Source organism: Oryzias melastigma, linkage group LG4, assembly GCF_002922805.2.
Source record: "Oryzias melastigma strain HK-1 linkage group LG4, ASM292280v2, whole genome shotgun sequence".
Lineage (NCBI taxonomy): Eukaryota > Metazoa > Chordata > Actinopteri > Beloniformes > Adrianichthyidae > Oryzias > Oryzias melastigma.
The window spans coordinates 17,465,511-17,479,355 of NC_050515.1; the positions used below are offsets into that span (position 1 = coordinate 17,465,511).

General features: G+C 37.4%; 1 protein-coding gene across 8 annotated transcripts in view; it reads left to right on the plus strand.

The window, feature by feature from the left end:
• LOC112150267 (discs large homolog 1-like protein) overlaps positions 1-13,845 on the plus strand; it is a 101,032-nt gene that overhangs the window by 50,991 nt on the left and 36,196 nt on the right. For 6 of the 8 annotated variants that reach the window (XM_024278415.2, XM_024278416.2, XM_036211575.1 and 3 more), the window contains 2 exons: positions 10,946-10,999; positions 13,482-13,532. In XM_024278415.2, the coding sequence (XP_024134183.1) occupies positions 10,946-10,999; positions 13,482-13,532 (105 nt within the window). Of the gene's footprint in view, positions 1-5,372; positions 6,453-9,783; positions 10,832-10,945; positions 11,000-13,481; positions 13,533-13,845 lie in introns of those variants that run through there. The other 2 variants (XM_024278417.2, XM_024278421.2) reach the window with 2 other exon arrangements.

Below are 13,845 nucleotides of genomic sequence, written 5' to 3' on the forward strand. Positions count from 1 at the left end.
ACACCCCCAAGCTAACATTAGCTTGCAACAAAGATGATGAGCAATATCATTTCTATGCAGACGAACAGTTCTGATCCAGATTCCAGCTAACCAGGAAAACGAAGGCGTTCATGGATCTGTTTGTCTACAAGTGGATGCTTCAGAATGGAGCAGAGCAAGGAGACTTAGGCTCCACCCATTTCACTTGCTGTCACAAATTTAAGCTTTTTCAAACTGCGCATTTATTAATTTTTATATACTATATAAATTTAGTCCGTTGTCATTATTGTAGGATTGTGTTTCAAATAAAGAGCTTTATGTTTACCAGTTTGTAAGTTAATCATTTTCAAGTCTTAATGCAGATATCAACAGCATATATAAAGGAAAGGGACGATGTAAAAGTGCTGTTAAATGCAATGTAGAGAAGGTCGGTGCACCAAACTTTTGTGCTGGAAAAAAAAGAAAAAAAAGTGGGGCTCACCGGTGCAACCAATACAAAAAGTTAGTCTAGAGCCCTGATATAGACAGAATTTCAAGGTTTAGCCAGGGAACAGACGGGGTCTGGTAGAGGAACGACAGTACTACATTTAGACTTTTTGCAGATATTGCTGTTTGGTTGTTTTCATCAATCCAAAGCCTTCAGCATTTGCGCCGCTTTTGTCCTTCACAATCTACTGGAATCACATTGATCGTGTTACCGGTTGAAAAGTTATAGAACGTTAATGATTTTGTGTTTAAGCGTCATTGGCGACGCCTCAGGTGTTAAAAGGAAGAAAACACAGCGAGACGTCTTGTTGCAGTACATTGCTCCTATTGCGATGCAAGTGTTTGTTGCATAATGTTACCATAACATTTAGCTGCGGCAAATTAACAGATGGAGGAATTAGCGAATTTATCAGTTTACTTCCCTGTAAAGCTCAAGTTGACATTTAGCTTTCAATGTGGTGAATGTTGCTGCTCCTCTATTCTTTGGGCACGTTGACCTGCATCACAAGACATTGAAGACAGTTTGTAATTAGGTGATGGAAGGAAATTTCTACAGCCTGAAAGATCCGATAGGCAATTAGATTAAAAGACATTTGTTTCAGCTCTTACTATTGTCCAGTGATTTGACTCACAGTTGAAATACAAGCATTCAAGCTCAAAGGGCACAAGCTTGGATTTCAGCAGAAAGCATCAGAGGCAGATGGCACACATAGATCAGAAAAGAAAGAGGCTGTATAGTAGTGTTACTTTGTACTGACCTGAGTGGGACACAGTGGGATCTCTCTCCCACAAGTGAAGTCCCCTCTTGAGATCAGTTAAAGGATTGAAAGGAAAAATCAGCTCTTAAATCTTGTCCTCTCGTTATATGGTGGGGTTTTAATTGTCCTCCTGGCTGTATTACAACAGCTTGTGTTGATGAACAAATCTATTGAAACACAACACAAGCAAGCCAGAGCTGCAGGAAAAACAATGGGTATCCGTATGTAGCAACTGTAACATACAAAAAAATTAAGGAGGTAATTAGATTGCAAAAATAAACGAAAAGAAAAAAAAGTCTCGAATATGTAAGTTGATGTAATAATAACCCATAAAACCTTTTGGGGCAATATTTTTGCCTTTTTTTTTGTCTTTTTACTTAATATTTTCTTGCTTTTAAGTAAACAAAGAGGAACTGCCTGTGTATAAAACTGATCTACACCATAATGGTTATTGACTTTTACTTGTATAGTGCTTTACTCCCGTCTTAGAAGGCCCAAACTGCTTTACAGTCACAGTCCCATTTACCCATTCACACACTGATGTCCGCTCCACTGCCAAACACTGGCGCCGACCTATATCAGCAATTATGTGTTTATTAGAAAAACGTTTACTGATATAGAGGTTTTAGAGTAAAATCTTTTGCAAAATATTGAATTTTGCAGCTATGCCTAGAGCTATACAATCATTTTTCCCATAATACAATGGATTTTGAGCTGATTTTTGACAGTTGTAACATATTTTAGGGAAAAGGCATGATAAATAATAAAGTTTTCCCTCTTTACCAATTCAATAATTTAATATCTTGTAGACAGTAGCGCAATAAGAAAACACACAGGAACGTTTATCTGTTTTTTGTTTTTGTTTTTTTCCTGTGGATGTTTTATATCATTACATAATTTAGAAATGTATGGCAAAGCTATAGCATAATTATCTCAGTTCTTCTCAAAATGTGAAAAAAAATTAACCGATTTTTTTAAGGAGATCCTCTCTTTCCTTCAGTGGAAGAGTTTAACGTTGAATTATCAAAACTGTATTAACAGATTTGTAACAAACCCTAAAACAAATCCCTGCTTTAATCATACCAGACTCTGTAAGTTAAAACTGATGCATTCTGTCATGTTGTGTGTGGCTGCTGGTGTGATATATGATAATGAAGATCTCAGGCTGTAACTTCTCATGACACCCACTGGATCCTTGGAGACTCATCTCTCCTCTGCTGAGATGAAGTCTTCTCCAATTCCTGTTGATACTGGAAATTTATATCCACGGACATTTAGTCTGAAACGTTATTTTAAACGGCTGCAGAGCAGATTTGATTTTACATTTTTAATTGAATAATATTTTGAAAAGATTTTTAGTATTTGCAACAATAACTGGCTTCTGCTGGATAAATTCAATGAAGGATACAAAATCAAGTGAAGTAATAATGAATGAAAACGTTGCTGTCAAACAACAAACCATCTAACAGAGCAGCTGGTTTGGGTTCTGAAATATTAACACGCTGCATCATTATAAGGCAAAAATCCCTCTGTTGCTGAATTCTCATATTCTCACCACTGTTTGTAGTGTCTGCAAAACACCAAATCAAAACGTGTGCTTCCCGTTTATTTACGAGAGGTTTGTCAGCTCCTAATACTGCCAAGTGGATACAATTTATAACTGGATGACAGAAAGGGAACGGTTGCTTTGCTGGTAAGAACCATAAACACATCTGTGCTCCTACAGTCTGTGGAGTCTACAGCCCCCTGCTGATGGCTCCCAGTACAACTGTTTGAGAAGAAAATAGCACAGGCGTGAACTGTTTTTGTAGAAGTTCTTGCTTTTCTTTTGATTTTATTTATAATTTGGTTAAACATTAAAAAGGTTAACAAATGTCTTTAAAACCTGAAAAACATTGTTTTAGCAGCATTTTTATTCCTAAATAAAATGCAACAAGTTCAGTCAGTCTTTTATTTTTATTTATTTTTTTAAGTTGTTAAAGCAAATTAAATAGATTTAAAATATTGCATTTCTTTTTTTCTTGAATAGTTTGGTTCTAGAATAAGAAGAAAATTGCTTTGAGTTAAGCACTTTGTAGGTTTACGAGTCAGAGATGTTCTCACTGAGAGGACGATGTGAGATGTTTTTTAAAAAAACGAAACAGGTTTTCTAAGACGAAACAGGCAGGAAATTAAGTTGTAATAAACCATATTTGTGGTTAGTTTTACATTTTTCAGGAGCATAAAATGATCTCTTTCTAATAGAGATGTTGAAAACCTCTAATATTCCCTTGAATCCGTGTACATTCTCATATCCTTGTTTGCGTCTTCACTCCTCGCCATCATTTTCATTTCTCAGCTGCCTCCACCCTTTGCTACCCCACCCTCTCTGCATTAGTGCTAACTCCATTCAGCGCTGTGATGCTGACATCCTTTTCTCCCTGCTCATTCTCCCCTGACCCAGCGCTTCGCCTGCAGCTCTAGCAGCACTTTACATTGGGAACAACACTCATATATATCTCTACTAACTCACTGAGCTTTTCTCAATCACCCGTAGCCTTTCTGCGTCTCTTAGTGCTTTAGAGATGCAGGCACTACTTTTTTTCTCTATTAAATGTGCCTCACGTATCTCTGCTCATCAGCTTGGTTTGGGGCGAGTTTTGGCATATATGTACACATTTGTTGACATTATTAAAAAGAAATGCAGACCTCATAGCCATAATCAGATATAAATGTGTTTCAGCTTGAGGTACAAACAAATGGCAGAGTTTGTTATTTTCTAAATACCAGCGATCAGAGCTGAAAGGCATGTGTGGAAGAAAGTTCATCAGTTTGTGTGTGTTTGTGTAAATGTTCACAAAAGACTCATAAACTGATTAGTCAACTTTTGTGTTAAAAGGTTTAAAGTCTTTCATCTAGCTTGTCTAAACATGCAGTTTATAGGTCTTATAATTTTTTTGAATTTCTTTGGTTCGAACCATATTAAAAAGCATTTTTTTTACTATTTTTGACAAGAGGTAAAGAAATGGAAACAGCACCATTATTTAAATAACTCCTTCTATTTTTTTTACAGTTTTAAAAAGGTGTAAAGACAGACTGCAGATTGATGTTGCCTTTAAAGTGAGGTTAAACAGGAAGATTGTACTTTTATAATATACCTTGTGGTTGTTTATCGTGAGATTTGTTCCATTCAACCTCCTAACTACAACAAAGTGATTGTGTTTTATGCCTGATAATATCTTAAGTCAAAACATCAAAGATACTGGAAAAAAGCACAACTGCAAGGAGGACGTGCACACTCTCACATTGATGCATGCTCTCCCAGTGATGTAGGCCAATGCATGCAGACACATGCAGGCACTGTATTGGAGCTGACCCAGTCTGCCTTGTAATCTTTTAAAAGATCAAGACAATGGTTGATGGAAATGACTGCCCTCTCCACCAATCCCTCCTCTTTCCTCACTGTACACACATAAATTTAGTGAGCCCTGAGTGCTGTATCACTGTCCCCAGTTGCCAATCGATTAGTCATGCCTGGCTGCTGTCATGTTCAAGAGACCAGGAAAGCCCCTAATTGGCCAGTCCACAAACGAAAGAGGCAGAGAGAGAGACAGACAGAGGCAGAGAGGGGCCGACACTGTCAGGGGGAGGCAGCACCGAGGGATGACTTTGAGAGAAAGTGCTGAGATGTCGCCTGGTACTACTTTGTGATGGAAAAACAAAACTAGAACCGAAGACAGAAGAAGTGCAAACAGGATTCTTTTTTTATTCCTATGGGATGGAAATAACCACAAATCTCAGTTATGTTCTTAACTTGGTTGCCTTCAAGGACCGTACTATTTGGAATTTTTGAACTTAAGGATTTACAAAGTGGACAAAATTTGTTACCAGAGATGTGGTAACTTGTTGTGGAGACAGAAAATGGGAATAACTGACCACTGGACTTGAGTATTTTCTTTTTTACGGAAACAACTTTACTGATTCCCACCAAGAGGAAGGACTGACAGGATGTTCTATCTGTCCATGGAGTTCTACTGGATCATGTTTTCAAATTTCAAATCTGGTTGTACTACTGACCCTTGGGATTTTGAGATTGCAACAGTTTCAAAAAGATGTCTATTTTAAAGGTGGATACCAAATTTTTTTAAGCTTATTTGAGCTCCTCGCTATCACAGAGAAGCAAGCTCAATGCAGATGCAAGAGAAATTATTTTTTGTTTTCCTCTTATTTCAAAGAGCTTTAAATACAATTAAATCACATTTATGGGTAAAATACCAGTGCTGCGCGTGACACAGAACAACTGGTTGAGACATGGGCTACTTAAGTCAAGCGAAACTGATTCTGTGAAGCATCTTTCTTCATATAAGAATGTGGTAAGGCAACAACACGAGGATAAGTTAAAGAACCTGAATAACAGTTGTTGGTGACGCTATGACTACTTATTTCCACAGTCATGAGTTTTGTTGTAGCCCCAAAAAGCCCTCAAAGAGCAAGTCTGGAAAGGGAAAGTCCAAGTCAGGGAAGAGTCACTCTCACTCGAAGCAGAACCAGAATTTATTGCAGACGCCAAATCACCTACTTCAGCCTTCTCCAAAGCACATCTGCCACTCTCCAAAACACCTGCTTCCCTCTCCTTCTCCAAGCTACTATCACATAGCTCCGTCGACTTCAAGTCACCGTCTAGCTGTGCCATCATCTTCATATCAGCTGGCGCCTCAGTCACCAAACAGCTGTCTGCACTCACCAAGTCAGCACCAGCTTCACCTGTCTGCGAGTCACCATCAGCTGCAGCACCATGCTCTAAATCAGCATCAGTGCCCTCTTTCAGCAACGCCCTGTCACCTGATTTCTTCACCTTCAACTCATCAGCTGTACCACCACCACCAGCAGTTCCATTCACCGAGTCATCACTCATTGTTCCAGCCGTACCACCACCAGAACTGCCCGTCTCCACTTCCCCATGCCTCCCAGTCGCTGTCCATCCATCCTTTCCATTCACCGCAGATCCACCTATGTCCAGGCCTGGGAGGTTATGGGTGGAACACACTGCCTACCAACCTGTCCAGGAACTCTAAAGGGAAATTCCCAAATTTGAAGGACAGTGTAAAGAAGAGTCCCACAAAGATTAAAGGGAAATTAGGTTACAGTCCATGTCCCAAGGACACTCATATCTGGACCACACACTCAGCGTCAGTCCCACCACATGTGCCACTCGCACAGCAATTTCCACAAATACACGCCCACATGCAGGTAAGTCTTAAAATAACTGTACGACAGTCATTGAGCCAACAATACTTTTAGGAGAAAGTAAAAAAAAAAAAAAAAAAACCTTTTCATCGAAGAAACCAAGAAAGATTAGCCACTGCCGGACAAAATAGGAAAACAGTAGAACACAAAAGTAAGACACCTTCCACTTATGAATTACCCTGTTCACTTTTTATTCAAAACTTTTGGTTTTTTGATGAGAAAATCATACTAATGTGGAAGACTTAACTCTCAGTGTAACCTTAAGATGGAATAGTCGAAATGCTTTACATTGCCTCAACTTATTCCCTTGGACCTGCTCTATCTTATGTTCCAAGTACTGCCATAGAACATACAAGTGCCCTTTAAAGGGGATGTTGGAGTAATAATAGAAGATAAAATATTGTTTTCCAAACCACAAAATCTGAAAACTATAGATGAAAAAAACAACTATATAGTACTGTGACTGAAGAAATGTTTTTATTTACTCCAAGTTTTCAGTTACAGAGTTTAGATTATGTAGATTACTTATTAGGAGTAAAAATCCTCATAGTGTTACAGTATTGCATCAAACTACTGTATATAATAGAGCGCTGATGGTAAGAGTACAATAAACAGCTGCCTGTAACTCAGAGAGGCAGTGATTACTGATAGGAAGTACTAATTAGCTTGATTAGCCCATCTATTCTGATTTGATTAGACTCATGCTGTGTCTAATTCATTCATTAGTCATGTGGAATTACATTTTGCATTATGAAGACAATGATGATGATGTTAAAAGTGGAGTATTGTTGGAGTCTGCGCTCTGATCTATACCTATCACCACCAAGTTGCTGTTGCAGCAAAGAAGATTGAATGTGAAGGAAGAAAACACTTCAAGTGGAACAATTTGGCGTAGGACTTACTCTTTATTGACCGATTATTTAACTAAAAGCTTCTGTGCACCGTTAGATATTTTAGGGTTCTTGATTGCTATTTATGCAATCACTATTTATCTGCTAAGTGATGATTGACGTACTTCGTTGGCAATGCTGGAGATCAGCAGAACCCCCTGCACTAATTGAAAATCCTTTCCCCCAACCTCAGAAACACAAAGAGACACTTAAATGCACATGCATCAGGAAGTCTGCGCAGCTCTTCCATACGCTGGATCGTAGCCTGCGAGCTGTAACAGAAGGGTTTAATCACTTGTTTGTCCCCCGGTCTCTGCCTCTTAAAACAAAGCAGTGACAGTGTGAATCCTATTCTAAAGCTGTGCTGGACTGAGTCAGGCCATAATGCCACGATACCACAGCTGTTATAACCACCATTATGTAACAACCAACAATCAGAGCATCATAACACTATCTGGATATGGACATTGTGTGTTTGTGGATTTGCACATTTGTTCTTATGGCCTTTTTCCTGTACCACAACCCCATTCACACACATGCCCACACATGCACGCACACACACACATTGTAGTTACATAAGTGTGCAGTCTGACATGGCGTGTCAGTGGAGTCACCATCTGACTGACCGGCTGTATTTGTCCCTTTGTGATTCTCTGTCTCTCTCACACAACCGCACACAGACACACACAATCATAAAACGCAGGGTCAGCAACTGGAAACACAAGAAAATTAAAGCATGAATGATAGTTGGATGATATATTTTAATAATGACATCATTTTAATAGTCTTGTTTTTTTCCTGAAAGAACAAAAAACATAGAAGTTAGTTGGACAGTTGAGCCCAAGGATTTACATTTTTTAGTTTTAAAGAGCTCTAAGCTCCAAAGAGGATCATATTCCAGTTTTGTTTGACTGTTAACAGTGTCTTAGCATTCAAATATGACGTTTAAACATTTGTATTTTTCATTTTATTTTAGTGAATAGGAAGCTCTTCTCTCTAATTTTGCACTTTATTTGACTCATTTTAGAAGATTTTATTTAATGTTCTATTAGGAGCAGGACAAATAAAACAAACAATAAATTCAAAGTAAAAAGATGTAAGGAAAAAAAAAAGCCAACGAAATTTTAAGTTTTGCTTTAAAAGGGCTATTACTATGAAAATTCTACTTTTTGAGGTTTTATGTGCCTAATACTGTCCATTCCTCACTATAAAGAACCCCAAAGCAGTATTTTGGTCCGTTCATGCATTGAAGAGTAATCCTCTAAAAACCTGCACTATCTGCAGCAGCACCTTCCATATCCATGAAAACGATCAGGTTTTATCGTGCTGATGTCAGCACGATGTGAACCACCCCCTCCAGGAAGAGTCTCTTCTGCCCACACTCTCCCCAGTCTAACACCAACACTCAATTTCTCCAAGGAGCTAGTGGTGATCAGCAAAAAAACTTTCATTTTAGATTCAGAATACCGTATATCTTCGAGTTCTGTCCCGTCTTTAATAAATTCCAGCTGAAACAGGTGTTTGTTACTTTAGACGCAGGGCTTTTTTAAGACCCACCCTTATCGGGCACTGTTGTACAGACATCAGGTATAATTGTGTTGTGATACAGTGTAGTGATGACCAGGGTTACTAAAGGCAGATATATGGTATGTTCATCCATCTTTGAAGAAATGTGGATACTGTTTATTTTCGTGGGAGAAACAAAGTAAGAATGGCTTTAGGATGAAGCCACGAAATGGGCGGCAGGTGGAGCTTCAGGAATCGAGTCGTTTTACTTCCTGGTTGGAAAAAACTCAAGAAAAATAACTAATATTTCATAAATAGTTTGTTTTTAAGTGTTCCAAAGGTAATATATGGTCATATATATAGATATAATTCACTCTGAAAGGCTAAAGAAAATCATGGTATGGCCCCTTTAAAAATCATTTGATGTGTTTTATGTGCAAAATTGTAATGCACTCATTGATGCATTTTCAAATCTGTTGCACATTTTTCTTAATTTTATTGCTTTGTTAGATGTCATAAAATTTTAACATTTCTTATATTTTCAGTATGAAAAATAGTTGTTTTTTTATATATTTACAAATATGTTTTAGACATATTGTTGGTTTTGTTTAATCTTGTTTTTACATTTTTACAAAACTGATATTGGCAATGAAAGTTTCTGGAAAGAATTTACATGGCTTTTTTTATCATGTTCAAATAATAAAATAAGGTTTTTGTCCTGATTGAAATCCAAAGTATACTTTCTGATTTAAAAATCTGTATGTTTGTATTTAAAATTTACATTTAAAAATAGTATTTATTATATTGTTAAACACTGAATAGCAGAAATCAGTTGCCATTGTTGGCTTGTCCACAGTTTTAGTTTCCATGAACTACCCCATCCCTCCTCCATCCCTCCTTCACCCTGACCCTTCCTCCACTTCTTTTCTCCCGGTGTTGATTTTTGTCCTTTTTTTCTTCTCGTGTTTTGTTTTTGTGCATCTGTGGACACCCTCTGCTCTTGGTTGTTGTTGTGAAAAAAGGCAGATTTCCCTCCTCCCTCTGCACCTATAATCCCTCTGACCCAACAACCCCCACCCCCTCTTTCTTCTTCCCATGCGGGATCAAGCGTCCAGTCAGCTTGACTGACAGACAGTTGCACATGTGGCAGAGGGAGGAAACATAGAGTGAGATAATGCGAGTGTTTGTGTGTGTGAGAGAGAGGGGAGATAAAGCAGTGTGAATGCGAGGATGAGATTAGAGCAAGCGGATAGATGCTGCTGCTCTCTTGCACATTTGTTTTCTGGAGTTAGAGTGGTCAGTCTTTTCGATTATTTTTTTTTAGGTGTTTTCAGCTGGTTTGTTTTATAAATTGTATTGGGCTTTAGAAGAGGAGTTGGAACCATTATGTCTCTTTTTGGGAGAGGACTAGAACTCCAGATGGTAACACAAAATATTTTTTGTTAGAAACGAGCTAAAAAAACAAGTGAGGGGGTAGGATTAGATCAGCTTTTACTTTTACTTTGTGTCAGACCTGATACTTGTTTGTTTGAGACCCAAAAGATTTTTGGTACTACCAGTTTTGAGCTGCTCCAACTACATTATTATGGCGAGGCCTTAACTCTAGAAGTAAGCTAAAGGGGGACAGGGTGAGTAGCTTAGAGCTTCTAGAAAGATACTTGGCTTTAATGAAGATGTTGACTGGGTGGATAGTTGGTCTATAACAGTGTTGAAGGATGTGTTAAGGTTGTGCAACAAAAGATAGTGGCATAAAAAGAGAAGAAATTGTAGAGAATGTTAAGCAGTTTGCAGCTGTGAATCCCCGTGAGCGCTTTATGGCATCCCGTCAGAGTTTTGCAAAAGTATTGTATAGTGTGGTTTGCACTGTGGTACATTAGTACTGTTCACTAGAAGGGCTGTGCAGTATGTCATGCGGTGAATGCAGTCGTTCCATGGTGGTAATCCATAGCAGATGTACTCAACATGCTCTACCAAAACCTGCGAAGAGTAAGTGCTCATCGGCTCGCTTTTTCTGTGTCTCTCTTTGCTTTTTTATGTGTGTTTTTAAAGGAAAATTATTTAGATTAAATTAATATATGTATTTTTTTCTGTTTATTTTAGGCCAACCCCCCTCCAGTGGTGGTCAACGCCGACAACATCGACACCCCTCCATATGTGAGTGTTGCTTTTTTACCAACTCTGACCATCCTTATTTGATGATATTTGTGGTTAAGACTGGGGTAATGTTTGTGTCAGGATACTTTTTAAGCAGAGTATTGATTATCCATACCAATTGAAGAGTCACTGAACTTGTGCTTTGACGTGAGCTATAGCACACTAGCAATGACCTTTGTTATGGTTGAGGCCACAAATTACACAGGATAAAGCACCACAGTGCTGTACGGTGGTAATTATAGCTTACATATTTAGTGTAGTAGTAGCTATGCATGCTGGACATATATGGTCGTAATTGTTAGGCGCTAAAAACTCAGTTGAAAGGATGTTTCTCACCAGAAATGGTGATAAAATGCAGGGTTTTTCCCCCTTGCATTACTTACATTAAAGTGCCCTTTGCCTTTCTTTAATCTGCTCCATGTTATCTGTATTAACCAACACCACAATCACTGAAAGCAGATGGCTGAAAAAGCAGCCTGCCCACACAGACCAATCGTAGGTCTGGAGCTGCTGACGTAACATCAGTGCGAGCATTTCAGTTGAGGCTGAAGCTCAGGCTGTATTTCACAACCTGAAAAACATCTGTAACACGTTAGGAAAAAAATATAGGATTTTAATGTTTTTTCATCTTCACAAACAACTTGTACTAAATGCATCCACAAATTGTGAAAACAATGTTTAGGATTTGAGGATGTTTTAGATTATTTTGAGTCACAACTCAACATGTGTGTTGATTAGCACATATCTGTGCTGTTTGTTCGCACAAGAAAAGCAGGCTTTCTCAATGAATCCAGCTGTGGCATTCGTTGTAACCAGCTGCAGCAGAGAATCATGCATGCTGTTGTTAGCTGAGTTTATTATGTAATTACTGTGATTTGACTTCATGTTCTCAGTTTTTATTGCACAGAAAACCCTTAAACTTGAGTGATGACCAATATAATAGGTATAAATGTGTTTGTTTTTATGAAAGTCAACTCTTTTCTTTTTTATACAAATAAATCAACTAAATAATGCAGTTGTCTCCTTAATAATCTAATCTAAGTTTTTCTTATTACTAAGAATCATCTAGTCTTAATTTAAGCAGAGTTGTTAAAAAGTCAGTAGAGACACAAGATAGGAGAACAGAGGACTGAGCTTTCATTTAAAACTGCACAAATTTAAAATCTGAACTAATCTGACTGCACAGAGACCACAGATTACAGCCAGACAGATTAGATGGGCTATTGGGATGCAAATTCACCACTATGTTTGTGAATGTTTGATATTGTCTTTTTTATATGATCTACTGCTTGCATACAGCTGCAGTGGCAACATCTACATTTGAATTTAAACACACACCAGACAGTGGAAGTCTAGTGAGGCATGACCGCTACGTGACACTGCACAGAGATGAATGTGGTCACATTTATCTCTGTAAAAAAATCTACAGTTCAAGTGAAGCATCATGATTTTTAATCAGAGATGCATTATCCTTAAGCATAAAAAACAATCTGCAAAACTTATATGTGGTTTAGGTTTTTGAATAACTGATAAAGGTTTTATAAACAGGAGAGATTTGTTCCTGCGGCACATATGTAACAGTGGTTAAGCCTTTTTTACTGAAAGCTAACATAAGTGAGTAAAATACACAATGACTTTAAAGTTATAAATGTAAAGAGAATTGAATAACATTTCACTGATGTAATACTACCATAATTGAACTATTTGATCAGAGAATGCCAAACTGAGCTGAAAATTTACTTGTATGTGTTTTAAGTGCATATAACTTCCTCCTTTAGGTCTCTAACAGGAGCCAGGTTAGTTTATCAGTATTTATGATTCTGTAAAAGGCTGCATCTTTAGTGAAACAAATATATTTAAAAGTCTGATTGAAAAGGAATTTTTCACTTGTGTGGTTGAATTTAATTTTAAAGGCTTCTGATCCTTGAATTTTGTCTTTGACATTAATCTGTGAACAAATGAAAGGTGAGGCCTTTTGATCAACAGATAAAGGATAAATCCCTGGTTTTAAAACACACTTGTTGGATATATTCCAACAGATCTCAGACTTGTTTATCTTTTGGATCCAGTTCTTTAAGTTTAACCAGCCCATTATTTTATTTTCCATTCATCATTTTTTAAGATGTCAGATAATTTCAAGTCTTTGAAGCCATTAAAATGTTATACATATGTGTTGTTAGGGAATAGTTGCAATTAATTCCAGAAGAAACTTACCTGGATCCTTCTCAGTTTTAAAAACTAGGCGATCAATGTGAAATAAAGTTTGATGGATATAAACTCTCAGCTTTGAACTGAAATGGAAAGTTTATGTTTAAGTGAACATGTAGGTTCTATGTGAAATAAATATGATGCATGTACAACTTTAAAGTAATTTACATTTGTTATTATTTAGGAAATGTGACAGAAATGTATATTTAAGCTCTGGAGTATTTCTGTGGTTGTGCATTTTGAAACTAAACATTCTCCTTTTTTTGTCTGACAGGTAAATGGAACAGAAGCAGACTATGAGTATGAAGAAATTACTCTGGAGAGGGTACAAAATTCTTATCTCTTACACACACAGAATTGCAAGGTTCTAAAAACAAGGAGCAGACTATTTTTTTGTTTTTGTTTCAAATTTGCATGGAATTAGTACAAAATGAAAGAGTTAAAAGTACCTTACAACACTCTTGTTTGTTTATAAATTCACCTTTAAAGTTAGGTCATAGCAGCAACTTTTATGGCACAATAACGTGTTTTTACTGTTTTTCTACACTTTGAAACCTACAAAAAAAATGAACCAAAGCTAAGACGAGCTATACATTTAGGGAAAACTCTTCCATCTTCTCTGTGTCTCAATCCTCAAT